The sequence below is a fragment of the Rhipicephalus microplus genome, chromosome 5 (assembly GCF_043290135.1).
Source record: "Rhipicephalus microplus isolate Deutch F79 chromosome 5, USDA_Rmic, whole genome shotgun sequence".
In the NCBI taxonomy this organism is placed as follows: domain Eukaryota; kingdom Metazoa; phylum Arthropoda; class Arachnida; order Ixodida; family Ixodidae; genus Rhipicephalus; species Rhipicephalus microplus.
In genome coordinates this window covers 535689-547919 of record NC_134704.1, presented here as the reverse complement: position 1 = coordinate 547919, position 12231 = coordinate 535689, and the positions used below count along the sequence as shown (strand labels likewise).

General features: G+C 50.5%; 1 protein-coding gene and 1 pseudogene across 1 annotated transcript; one reads left to right on the top strand and one right to left on the bottom strand.

Annotated features, from left to right (window-relative positions):
* Positions 1–272: 272 nt before the first annotated feature.
* LOC142817635 (uncharacterized) lies at positions 273–4649 on the top strand (annotated as a pseudogene).
* Positions 4650–5534: 885 nt separating this feature from the next.
* LOC142817636 (uncharacterized) lies at positions 5535–9432 on the bottom strand. Its single transcript, XM_075894696.1, has one exon. The coding sequence runs from the start codon at positions 8081–8083 to the stop codon at positions 6596–6598; it is 1488 nt and encodes a 495-aa protein (XP_075750811.1). The 5' UTR covers positions 8084–9432; the 3' UTR covers positions 5535–6595.
* Between the last annotated feature and the right edge of the window lie 2799 nt (positions 9433–12231).

Below are 12231 nucleotides of genomic sequence, written 5' to 3'. Positions count from 1 at the left end.
GTATCGTGATTGACGTCGCAAGCGGAGGCTACAGGGACGGCCCTTCCGGCACCCCACGGCCTCTCGCTGCACCTCCCGTGGTCTCGGCTGCGAGTAAGTCACCGGACGCCACGAGGAGGAAGGAGGAAAGGAGACCAAGCGTTGCCCCCTCCGACGACAAGACTGGTACTTTGGCCTGCGCGGTGGAAAACGGTCCGTGCGTACAGATTTCCCTCGAGTATAATGCCGCCGCAGTGAACGAAGTCTCGGCTATGCCGGTGACCCCCCCCCCCCCCGCTAAGCAGCAACTTGAATGGCTCGCTGCCGCCTTTGCCGGACAGCTTGTTGAAACGCGAGAAAGCACGCCTGTCGTCGCTGTTGACACGTTTCAGCGATACGCCCGGGTTGCCGGGTTGCACCTCTCTGGTGAGGCACCGGATTGACACAGGTGACGCACAACCGTGGAAATTCAATCCTCGCCCCGTCAGTGTGGCAAAAAGGAGTGTGGAAAAGGAGACCATAAGCGAAATCGCTTTGTGCTCTGGCAACACTGTGCACTTCGACCCCGCCGCCATTTTAATGTGGGCGGGCGGTCGACGGAAACGCGTTCGCTAGTACGGCCGTACGACTTCTGAACACCCGCTTGACTACGCTGAGCTACTGCGATGGCCACAGCAAGACGTTTCCCACTGCCCGAACATGTGATGTGGACAAACTGTTTAGAAAACTTGCCGCATATATCGAACGACACTGTAGCGGACCTAATAAGCCAGGCGCCGACGTCATCCAAGCAGCAAACAAAATCTTATGCCTTCGCCGTGGAAGCGTACACCTTGCCGTCGTCGGTTGTGACCAACGCCTGTGACACAAGGTAGGTAAGCGACGTTTTGTGTAACCTTCTGAAAGCATGCAGTGCTTTTCCTTTTGGAGCAACGTACAAATAGTGCCGCCGATGTTAACGTCGTGCGGGCGTTCTCGGCGAGGTCGGTCATGTCACTGCGTGTTTCTTTCACTACGCGTGCTCACGTGCTTGGATAACTTGTCATTATGGCTTGGCAAGAGGAGGCTATGGTTTGGCGTTTATTTTTTGCACGTCCGATCAGCAGGCGTGGTCGCGCAGGAACTTCGCAGCTGTTCCGGTGGTGCAGTGTTCATGCCTTGAAGGACATCGCTCGTACTATGAAAACAGTTTTTTGCGCAAACAAATTTCGCGTCCGCACGTATGCATTACTGGTCTAATATTAATGTGCTGCCTTTAGGAGTGCGAATGCTGCTTTGTATAAAACACGACGTACGCTAATTTGTTCACTAAACATTTAGACTAAACGGGTCTACAAGGACAGCTAGAAAGAACGGAACTGATCCACCGCAAGTGTCAACGTAAGTTAACAGTGGGACTCCTTAAAAACCTGATTCATTCGGTGCATGTTGGTTTGGAGATTTTTCAGCAGCATTGGCATGTGGTTTTCCAACTCGTCAATAAAAAGCAGTGTTTTTTTATGTTCCACTAGAGGTTGTTCACATCGAAGCACTTCACGCAGGTTTTGTATTATTGCACTGTAACGTCAGCTGCGCAGGGGTTTTCCCGAATGACATAGTCATTACTTTGTGGAGAGTAGGTTGCATAACCTAGTTGCTTTGCATAAAGCTGTCATGGCAAGTGCCACGACAGCTTTATTCGTACTTGTGATATGGCACTCGGTAAAAAGATGACAAACTTGACTGTGTGCAGCTTACAAAGTTCTTTTTTTTGTTGTTGTTGTTGCTCTTACAGTCTCGGGATTGTCTATGCACGTGCCACGTGCTACCGAAGCCAGAAGAAGAGTGGGCGGCCGTACAAAGTCAGCTTGGCTTTGAAAAGCGACAGTGGAGCAGTGGCAGATTCTACTTGTGAGTGCCCCGCTGGGTCTGGTGGTGCCTGCAGCCACATTCTTGCGGCTCTGCGCCTCCTTGTTCTACTGAAGCAGAAGGGCTTCAAAGAGGCACCACCAGAGCTTTCATGCACCGAGTTGCCGCAGCAATGGAGGCGCCCCCGACGACAAGGCATCAGGCCTATGGCCGTGCAGAACGTGGACTGGCGGAGTCCACGTGAGGGTGGCATGGGCATGCCAATGCCCGTGCGACTTTTTGATGCGCGGGCTGAGGAGTAAAAGGAGCAGCAACACCTTGAAGCGATCCATAGCCTGGGAGAGGACCTCCAGAGCCTCGGGACCTTCGACTTTGCTGCCATTCTCCTTGCTGCTGGGGGGCCGTCAGTGGACACAAAGCTTGGGCCTGCGCCTGCGGGGTCTGCACTGTCGTACCAGCAGGCAAAACTCCCTGCAGGCTTCACTACGTGGATGTCACCCAGCATTTCGCAAGGGGCAGCCACCGTGACACCAGTGCCAGCTTTGACTTTGTTTAGTGACGGAGCCTCACAGCCACCCTTGCCCGGCAGATTCACGGCTGAAGAATGGAGGGTGTTGACTGTAAGTGAAGTATAGAAAAGATACTTCTCTCTGCACTGGTGGAGTGTGTACCATTCATGCTTTTAACTGATTAGGTGGACCTAGATGTAGAGCACATGCAGCCTAGAAATATTCTTATGCAGTCCTCTGTAAAAAGAGAAAGCGAGAAAATTATGAATGCCCTATTTGCTTCCACCAAATGTTACAAATGCCAAGACAATGGCCCCAGTGATGATAGTGGTTAAGCAATTTTAAACTACAGGCAAACCCAGCACTAATGCTGTGCTTTATTTTATCAGTGCAGATCATTGCTTTATGTTCTACGCTTTGAAGGATGTTAAGCTGTGTGGTTATTAAACAGTCTCACTCATATGTGTTTCTACAGGCTAACATTTGCTATTTGCTAGCTTTACCACCCAATATCCGTATTTTGATTCATTTCAATGCATCAGTGTAATGTAAACCAAGACTTACACTTAATCGAACTTGGGGCCACTGTCGATTGCATGTCCTCTGGTTTTGTCAAACCTGCATTATAACAATAGAGTTTTAGAATAGGGATGACCGGGCGCTAACGCTGCGGCGGCAGGTGGTGGAGCCCGACTCAGGTGCGCATTCATTCTGTGGTGCAAACACCGATGCCTCGGTTGGGGTGTGTGCCACTCTCAAGCCCAAATCTCTAGCTACTTTTGCGAGGACGACAAACACCCCGTTGTTTTTTTTTTATGTGCGCGGTCACCATCCACTGCATATGCCATTTTAAACATGAGGGGACACACGTGTGGACTTCTTTTTATTGTATTGCGCTTTGAAAACATTTGCAGCCTCATGAGCTTCTATATCCAAATGCAAAAAATATATGGAACCCTAGCTATCCAAGCTTTGCTTAAAAAACCGGGAACTGTGCTCCTCTCTTGCCTGTTCTTATTAAAAAGCACAATTTCATTGCTGCTGCTGTTCTGCCATTCATGCCATTGACTCTCCTAAAAGTGGCTCCTAAATCTGTCTTTTGATGACTGGCTATTAATCTTAGTGCAGCACGGTACCGAAAACAAACATTGGCATACCAGCTAGGATGCAGGAAAGCTGATTGGGTCTTGTTAGTAGTCAAAGTACAGTGTATGCAAGCTCTGAGCCGTTAAAAGTTTCTAGCGCTTTCTCATGCTATATTTACTTCCACATTGTGCAGGAGATCCAGCTGTCACAAGAAGAAGCTCGGGACCTCGAGCTGAACTCAAGGCAGCAGCGGCTCAGTGAACGCTGGCGACAGGCACGGGCCAATCGACTGACAGCGTCAACTTTCGGCCACGTCGTCAGGCGGCAGGCATGAACGGAGAAGGGCCTCCGTAACCTCATTGAGCCGAAGGACTTCACGCACGTCCGTCCGGTGCAATATGGCATAAGGAATGAGAACATGGCCAAAGATAGGTATATAGCTGTCATGAACAGCTACGGGCACAATGTGTCAGTGCAGCATTGCGGCCTTGTGGTAGACCCTGTGTGCCCTTGGTTGGGTGCAACACCAGACGGACTCGTGTACGACCCGGAAGAACTTTCATATGGTGTGTTGGAGGTCAAGTTCCCCCATTCTCTGAAAAACTCTGAGCCAGAGGAAGCGAAGAAAAGAAAGTTTTCCTTGGTGTTCGGGGAAAATGGTGAACCGCAGCTGGACAGAGACCATGAGTATTATGCTCAGGTGCTTGGGCAGATGGCCCTCACTGGCTGCTTGTGGGGCGATTTTGTCGTGTGTTCGGAAAAGTGGATTGGCATTGAGCGCATTTGGTTCGACAGGAACGAGTGGGAGGATATGCGCAAAAAGCTTGATGCCTTCTTCTTTGAGCAAATGCTGCCCCATCTTGCCAGGCGGTAATCTGTGAAGCTTCCAGATTTCGGCTGATTAGTGCGCCAAAGCTACACTTAACCTATGAGGCGTGCACAATACCTGCACACCCTAGCCAAGAGGTAACTCGGTGCTACCTTCGTGCCAGAGGATTTTTCAATACTAAAAGAATAACGCTCCGAGCTTTACTTGCCATTTGTGCATCTGGGCAATACTGTGCCCTGTAATGGATGGTTGCAAATTGTCTTGGCTGCCTGGGCATCTTAACGTGCACCAAAATCTCAACGCAGAGAAGGCAACACAACATAATACCTTGAGACAAAAAATTTTCCTTTTGCGGACATGTGGAAATAAAAACATTGGCTGCTTTATTGTGAACCAAACATACACAGGCTGATTTCGTGCAAGAATTTTTTCAGATTCACTTTTTTCCCTAGACTTCACATTGCCACAGCACAAGTTGTGGAGACCACAATAAGGAAATGAAAAATCTCATGCATCATATTTTGGGTAAAGATAAAAGATTGCATGCCATACCTATTATTATTAGACTCCCATCCAAGGTTTTTTAAGCAGTGTTTAATGAATCTTAGTACATACTTGCAGCATGCAGTTGCTTGTATTCATACAGAACTTAGTGAGCCCTTAAAAGTTTTGGATACGTCTAAGAGAATATAGATATTGTACGTGAGCTCACACTCGCTCGATTTAATCTTGAATAATTTAAAATCTCGCCGATGAAAGTTCAGAAAAACACCATTTTCAGGCATAGTGATGCTTTGTCACGCATCAGTTCGAGTGATATTGCAAGAAGAGACGCAAACACAACGTAGCAGTTTTCTTAACCACATGCTACAGAGTCACAAGGGACATGTACTTTTGTGTTCCTGCACTTTCTTTTTAAAATAGAGAAATACTCCGCACGCAGCGAGTGCGCCTTTCAAGCCATTCAAGGTGGACAGATCCACATGTTTTAACATGTGATACACAGCGATACACAGAAGTGCTACGGCCTCAAAAAAAAGCAAAAAAGGCAACGAAACATGCCTAAAGGGGGGGGGGGGAGAAAAGCTATGATTGTGGGCCACATTGCAATGCTGCGAATTAAATTCTTATCTCATCCAAATAAGTTATAATGTACATGCTAGCACCACTCAATCCCTTTGTGAGCATTTTTTTGGACTAGATTACTTAAAATTTAGTCTGTGGTAACCAAAAGCATGTCATGACTGGACACAACCACATCTTCTGCCATTGAGCTGCACATGGACAAAACAAAACCAGTTTATAGTCAATCTTTGCAAGATTTGTTACAATGAGAGTCAACTTGAGGTAGGTTAACAAACACAACACAGTATATGAACAATAAGGAAGGATTACAAATGAGCGAAGAAATAATAATAGAGCTTGACAAAGTACTGCTGTGAATCCAGGTTCGGGAGCCTTTTGGTAGCGTGAATGGTGTCCGGAGATGACCAGGAAAAAAAATTGCACAAGTATTTACACGGTGAGTACAAGCTTGGTGGTTACGTCTTTGAACGAATCACACAGTGAGCAACAACTTAACAGCGCACAACATTGCCTTCTTGCTCAAGGCTTTTTGTTCGCACACGTGGCGCCCCTGAGTGCTCAAGTCACACAGCTGCAGATTACCAGTTTCACGGTCCGTGCTGTCATCTCCCTTTTGATCCTGCAGTCATCCTCCATTTGTGGGCTCGTTTCCTGGCCGGAGCAGCCGCTTTTCGGACTGAGGCGGAAAGTGAAATTGCCTGCGTGTTTGAGATTTCAGTGCACGTTAAAGACCCCCAGGTGATCAGAATTACCCCGGAGCCCTCCACTACGGCGCGCTTCATCGCCTGTGTAGCGTCGGCACGTTACACCTCACAACCAGTCAATCATCAGTCGTCGGTGCATTAAAACGTGCCAAGTGCTGTGTGTTCTTTTAGATGCGGAGCGTAACTGCGAATGCATCTTAGGCTTGGGCTCTGTCCCTCCATAGTCCGTCGTCCGCACGCCATCTGCGCATGCGCCCAGGAAGACGCCGGCAACACTGTCGCTCCAGGAGCCACCTCATGGTCGGGGCTCGTGCCGGCCCAGGAGGACACCAGCAACACTGTCGCTTCAGAGCTTTTAAAGTGGAAGCGGGCTCGTCTCGTGAAAGCAAGTGCGTGCGCTGAAAAAAAAAACTCTTGCACTTCATTGGTGCATTGCAAAAATATATACTTTGTGATAAGTCGCAAAGTGCTGTTCAGATGGAGCCCCGTTACGCTCCGCATCCTTCGCAGGAATCCCCTCAGGGGAAAGGGCGTAATTTTTTAGCTTGCCACATCTAAGGCTCTTGTTGCGGTTTGCCACTTGACTGTTGCATGAGAGAAGACTGGAAGTTGTTCAGGATTGCCGTCACAGTCCAAATTTGGTTAATCAGTGAAGCCAAGGTTAACGGTATGGGTCTATCAAAAATGTGGAATGCCTTTATCCGCTGTATCCGCCGCTCCACGTGTATCCGCAAAGCAGCAACCTCCTTTGTAGATTTCACTTCCTCAGGTGAGAATGTGCCACCCTTCAGGAACGGCGGCAGGTTCAATTTCACTCCATTCTTTTCCAAGAGATCTTCGATGCGAAAGCCCTTATCTGCCATAACAGCATCTTCGTCGTCAAACTTCAAGTCTAAAAAACCACTCCTAATCACACACTCTCTGTCTGAGCTGGATCCTGTGAAAAGCTCTGACACAAAGGCGACAAGGCCATTAGGCAGGACGCCGATGAGTCCCTTGAATGTGTTGCTCGACTTGTATGGGGAGTACGTTGTAGACTGTAGGCACAAGGATGATGGCACCTCGCACTGTATTTCCGTGGCGTCCAGGATTACTCGAGTCGATGAATACTTTTCCTTAAACTCGGGTGGCATTGTAGCATCTACAACTCTTCTAGGAGCCCACAGAGGTAACAGGCCTAGTTTGGCATACAGGAAGTTAATCCACGATGTGCATATTCGGGACACAGTTGACTGGGCAATGCAGAACCTGTGAGCCAAATCATCTTCAAACAGGCCGAGGCGCAGTCGGACTAGCACCAAAAACAGCTCATTTTCCGTGCTTAGTTTTCTCTTCCGCCCTCGCGATGATCTGGGTTCACTGCTTTCTGTACGTTCTGAACGTAGAACGTTGCACCCATCATCACCGGGGTTCAAGTAGACCAGAAGTTTCTTGAAATGGTTGTAGCTTGGCAGCCCAGTGTAAAATAGCATGTCTTCGTCGCAGTCCTTGAACCGTTCCACTGTGAAGGGAGCCGTTCGTTCTCTTTCAGCAGCAAGTTGGCAAGTCAAGGACGCCTTTTCGAAGCCCAGTTGCCCGATGATTCCTTTTGCAGCAACAAGCTGCTCCTTGATTTGGCAAAGCTCGTCTCGGAGCCGCGCGATTTCGTTGTTTTTCTGTTTTATCGTTTCGGCCAAACGTGCATTTTCACCTTCAAGTGAGCTGTTGAGCCTAGTGGGTTCCTCTAGACCTACCGGTGCTGCCTTCACTTCATCTGGGCTATGCATAAGCTCATCCCCTAGCACTCCTGGGCCTAGAACCGGGTTTTGGCTTCTTACTTGTGGTGAAGCACGTGGCTTTGGGGGCTTCCGTTCTTTCTTTTCCTTGGAAAAAGCAAAAACTGACGGAACTGCCGAGTCCCGAAGGAGGCTGCGGCCACTCGCAACGCTAGGTATAAAGTCCGATGACCTAAAATGCTTCGAGCAGACCTTCGTTGACTTGCCGACTTGAAATTCCGGGCCTTCATCCCTCTTGATCGCAACAATCCACTTCTTGTATATCATTGCATCTTTCGGAAAGCGGTGGAAGGATACCTACAAGATATAAGCAAACAAACATTCAGTGCGACGTCATGAGCTAGGTTTCTCTTAGCTGTTTGATTGTTGTTTACAAACACAGGCACTATCACAAATTCATCTCACAAAGAATAGAGGTCACACTAATACGTGCATTGCAGGACTAATGATGCACTTGTAATGTGACCCACCCCCCTCAGTTTTTTCTGCGCACACTTCCCTTTTCTAGCAGCCTTTCCTAGATATGGCCCTTCACAGCAAGCCTTAAGAGGCATTAGTCACTTGTGGACACTGGGGGGAATTTAAATCAGTTATTTTTTATCTCCAGGTAGCTTCAAAGGTTTCTATGATGTGCGAGTCTAAGGCAGCCAAAAGGCAGAATCCCGTAGAACTAAGTTATGGCTGCCTCCACAGCTGTATGTTTGATAATGCAACATGAAACATTTTTCAGGTGAGGTGAGTTGCAACACAACCAAACAGCTGCAACACAACTGAGCCGAAGAGACTAAAATGCAGAGAATGAATCCCGTCTCACGAATAAATGGAACTGCCGCGCTCTGAACTCATGCAGAACGTCATTCAGTCAAGCCCTGGCGATACTCATGGTGCCAATTTTCCAAACCTACGGCAGCGCGCCCCGCTATCTTTTCGATTTTATTTCGTTGGTAAAGGAATATCGGTGAGAGAGGACCGAATGGAAAAGTTGCGTCCGCGCACGTTGGGGGAACTGAAGTTAAGCGCCTGAGCAGATACTTTTCTGTTCGAAAGTGGGCATAGCCCTCATCTTCCGAATGACAGTTTTATTGCTGCGCGGTGACCGTACTTGGGGACACAACGGAGCCTGAACGCGGACAAGCAACCGAGTTGCCTTTCTAGGATGCGTGTACGGCATGTTACTCGGAGTAGCGGAAGCTCTACACGTCTCTGTGCGCAATCACCTTCAAAAATAACATTTATACGTCGTCTACCTACATGGTGTAATCTCATCACAAAACAGCCCGTCCTAACAATTCGGTTCTATCACACTAGTTACCCCAACAGCAGCGGCGCACTCTCCACTCGACTGCAGAGAATCACCGGGGCTCTTCGATTTACCATCTCGGACTCGCCGCGGGTAGTCCGAGGATTCCCCGAAGCCATAGGGAAATTCGAATGCCGGACAGCTTCTCGGCGAGTCCGAGACGGTAAATCGAAGAGCACCACTGTCGTGGAGAGGGCCGACGTAGTGAAAACACCTAGCCGCAAAGCTGACAAACCTATAAAAACACGGCCTGTCTGAGTAACACAGAAAAATGGTTAGTCCTGCATTGCTCTCGTGCAGCCCGTGCACCGCGGAGATTCATGCAACCTATAATGTGCCCATAAAGCTTCTGCACGCCATACCCTGTTTTGCGTTTAAATGATCGTTGCAAAAACGTAATTCATGCCACATACCTTGCTCCCATCGCTGTCTGTGACTCCGCGCTGCTTGCACAGCGGTACACAGCAGTGTACTGGCATTTCGCCAGCAAAAAAAATCTGACTGCGACAGTCGAAGCGTCGAAGCGCGTACGTTCCGTGGTACGCTCGCATGCGGGTCGCCCGTGCGTAGTGGTCGAGCCTCGCCAGCATCAAAATGGCGGATAGGGTACCTGCTGCGTTCACTAGATGGCGCTGTTAATTTCGCATATTGCCTATTGACCAGGCACTGGATGAGTTGATTGAAACCGGAGTTGTCCAACGCTCAAACAGTCCTTGGGGTTCACCGGTGTTAATGGTCCCCAGAAGAGACGGCTCTCACCGGCCCTGTGTGGACTACCGCGGGCTGAACGAGGTCCCGAGGAAGGATGCTTATCCTATGCCTAACGTTGACTCGATCGTGGCTGCTCTAGGCGGTGCTTGCTACTTCAGCACCTTGGATGCTAGCAGCGGTTGCCTACAGGTTCAGGTGGAGCAGGCTGACGCGGAGAAAACTGCGTTCACCTCTCACAGAGGTTTGTACGAGTTTACCCGCATGCCGTTTGGCTGTTCTGGAGCTGCAGCTACGTTCCAGAGATTGATAGACCGCGTTTTAGGGGACGCTAAATGGCCACACACCATGGCGTACCTCGACGACATCGTCATCTTCTCTCGAACGTTCGAGGAACACCTTCACCACTTGGAGGATGTCCTTGGGAGGTTGCGTGCCACCGGGTTGACTTTGAACCCGAAGAAAGCTCAAATAGCTGAGACTCGCATCTCACTATTAGGCTTTACCATTCAGAGCGGTCGTGTTCTGTCGTGCAACGAGAAGGTACGTGTCATTGTGGAGTACCCGACGCCGGCAAACATTCAGGGCCTGAGGCGATTTTTGGGCATGGTGAACTACTATCGACAGTTCATCCAAAACTGTGCGGCCCTCCAAGCGCCCTTGACTGCACTCTTGAAGAAGTCGGCACGATGGAGCTGGGGGCCAGAACAAGAGCGAGCCTTCAAGGCGCTTTCCGAAGCTCTAGTGGCCACAGCCGAGTTAAAGCTGCCCGACCTGAACAGGGAGTTCGTCGTCCAAGCGGACGCGAGCGACCTGGGTCTCGGCGCGGTACTCCTTCAGGAGCACGACGGCGTCCTCCGGCCAGTTGCCTTTGCGAGCCGGTCACTTAACGCCGCCGAGCGTAAATATAGCGTCACAGAAAGTGAATGTCTCGCTATAGTTTTTGCTTTCCGGAAGTTCAACTGCTATGACGACAGCGTGCCATTCGTGGTTAAAAACGGACCACATGGCACTCACCTGGCTTAAGCGCTTGCGCGAGCCCTCGGGTCACCTCGCGCGCTGGGCGTTGACCTTTCAGCGTTACAACTTTGTTGTGCGCTACCGGAAAGGGAGTTCGAACGTCGTGGCTGACGCTTTGTCGCGTGCCCCCGTTTAGGCGGGGGCACGCGTCTTTAGCAGAGAGGAGCTGCTCAAGGCACAGCAGGACGATCCGTTTTGTCAACACAACGTTGACGAGCTCAAAGAGCTGAGCTCCCAAGCGGAGCGGGGCGGTCAAGCCGCCGGGCGCGAACAGACAGCTGGTATTGCTGTCGGCGCCGAGTGCAGTACGCAGGCTGGTATTGCTGCGGGCACATTGGACTCGTACATGCTTGATGCCGACGGCATCCTCCTGCGCTACGTCCCATCTGAAGAAGCTCCCCAGGAGTCTTTCAAGGTGGTGATACCCCGCAGTCTCAGGAAAGCCACCCTAGGTTATTTCTACGACTCGCGGTTAGCCGGACACGCGAGTGGCCTTAAGACTTTTCAAAAGTTGTGCCGCTCCACTACCTGGCCTGGCATGAAGCGTGACGCCCTTCACTACGCCCGCTCATGCCGCGTGTGCCAATGCGTGAAGCCTCGAGGGGGCGAGCCTCCCGGGCTCATGCAGCCGATCAAGAGCCAGCAACCTTGGCAGGTCGCGGCCTGTGACATTATGGGACCTTTCCCAAGAAGGCGGAGAGGCCACGTTTTTCTCCTGGCTGTCACAGATCACTTCACGAAGTGGGTCGAACTGTTTTCCCTTCGGAAGTTAACGGCACGCGCAATCTGGGACAAGTTGACCGAGGTCTTTACCCGCTTTCGCTTTCCAGCGGAGTTGACCACAAACAATGCGTCCTATTTCACGGCCAAGGTGTTTGTGGATGCGTGTGCTGCCTTTGGCATTAAGCACCATAAAACAACCACGTATCACCCACAGGCCAACCCGACCTAACGGATCAACCGGAACCTCAAGCCCTTGCTGACAGCCTTTGCGCTGCAAGACAGGGATTGGGATGCTTGTCTTAACGATATCGGCTTCTCCTTGCGGTCTACGGTCAATCGCTCTACAGGGTACACGCCCGCCTTCCTCAACTTTGGGAGAGAGCTGCCTAACCCCATGGACAGCGTCCTACGGGGCGGTGGCAGGGCAAGCGCCACGAAGGTCAGCCCGTCTGGCTACGCGGCGGAACTGTGCTCACGGATAAACACGGCCCTCGACCTGGCACGTTCCAACCTGTCAAAAGCGCGAGCCGGTCAGAAGGCTCAATACGACCGGTCGCATCGGGATGTCCGTTACGATGTCGGCGATCTCGTCCTCGGGCCTTGAGTGCCGTCTTGAGTGACGCCGCCAAAGGCATCTCGGCCTCCCTTTCGGCCAAGTGGTTGG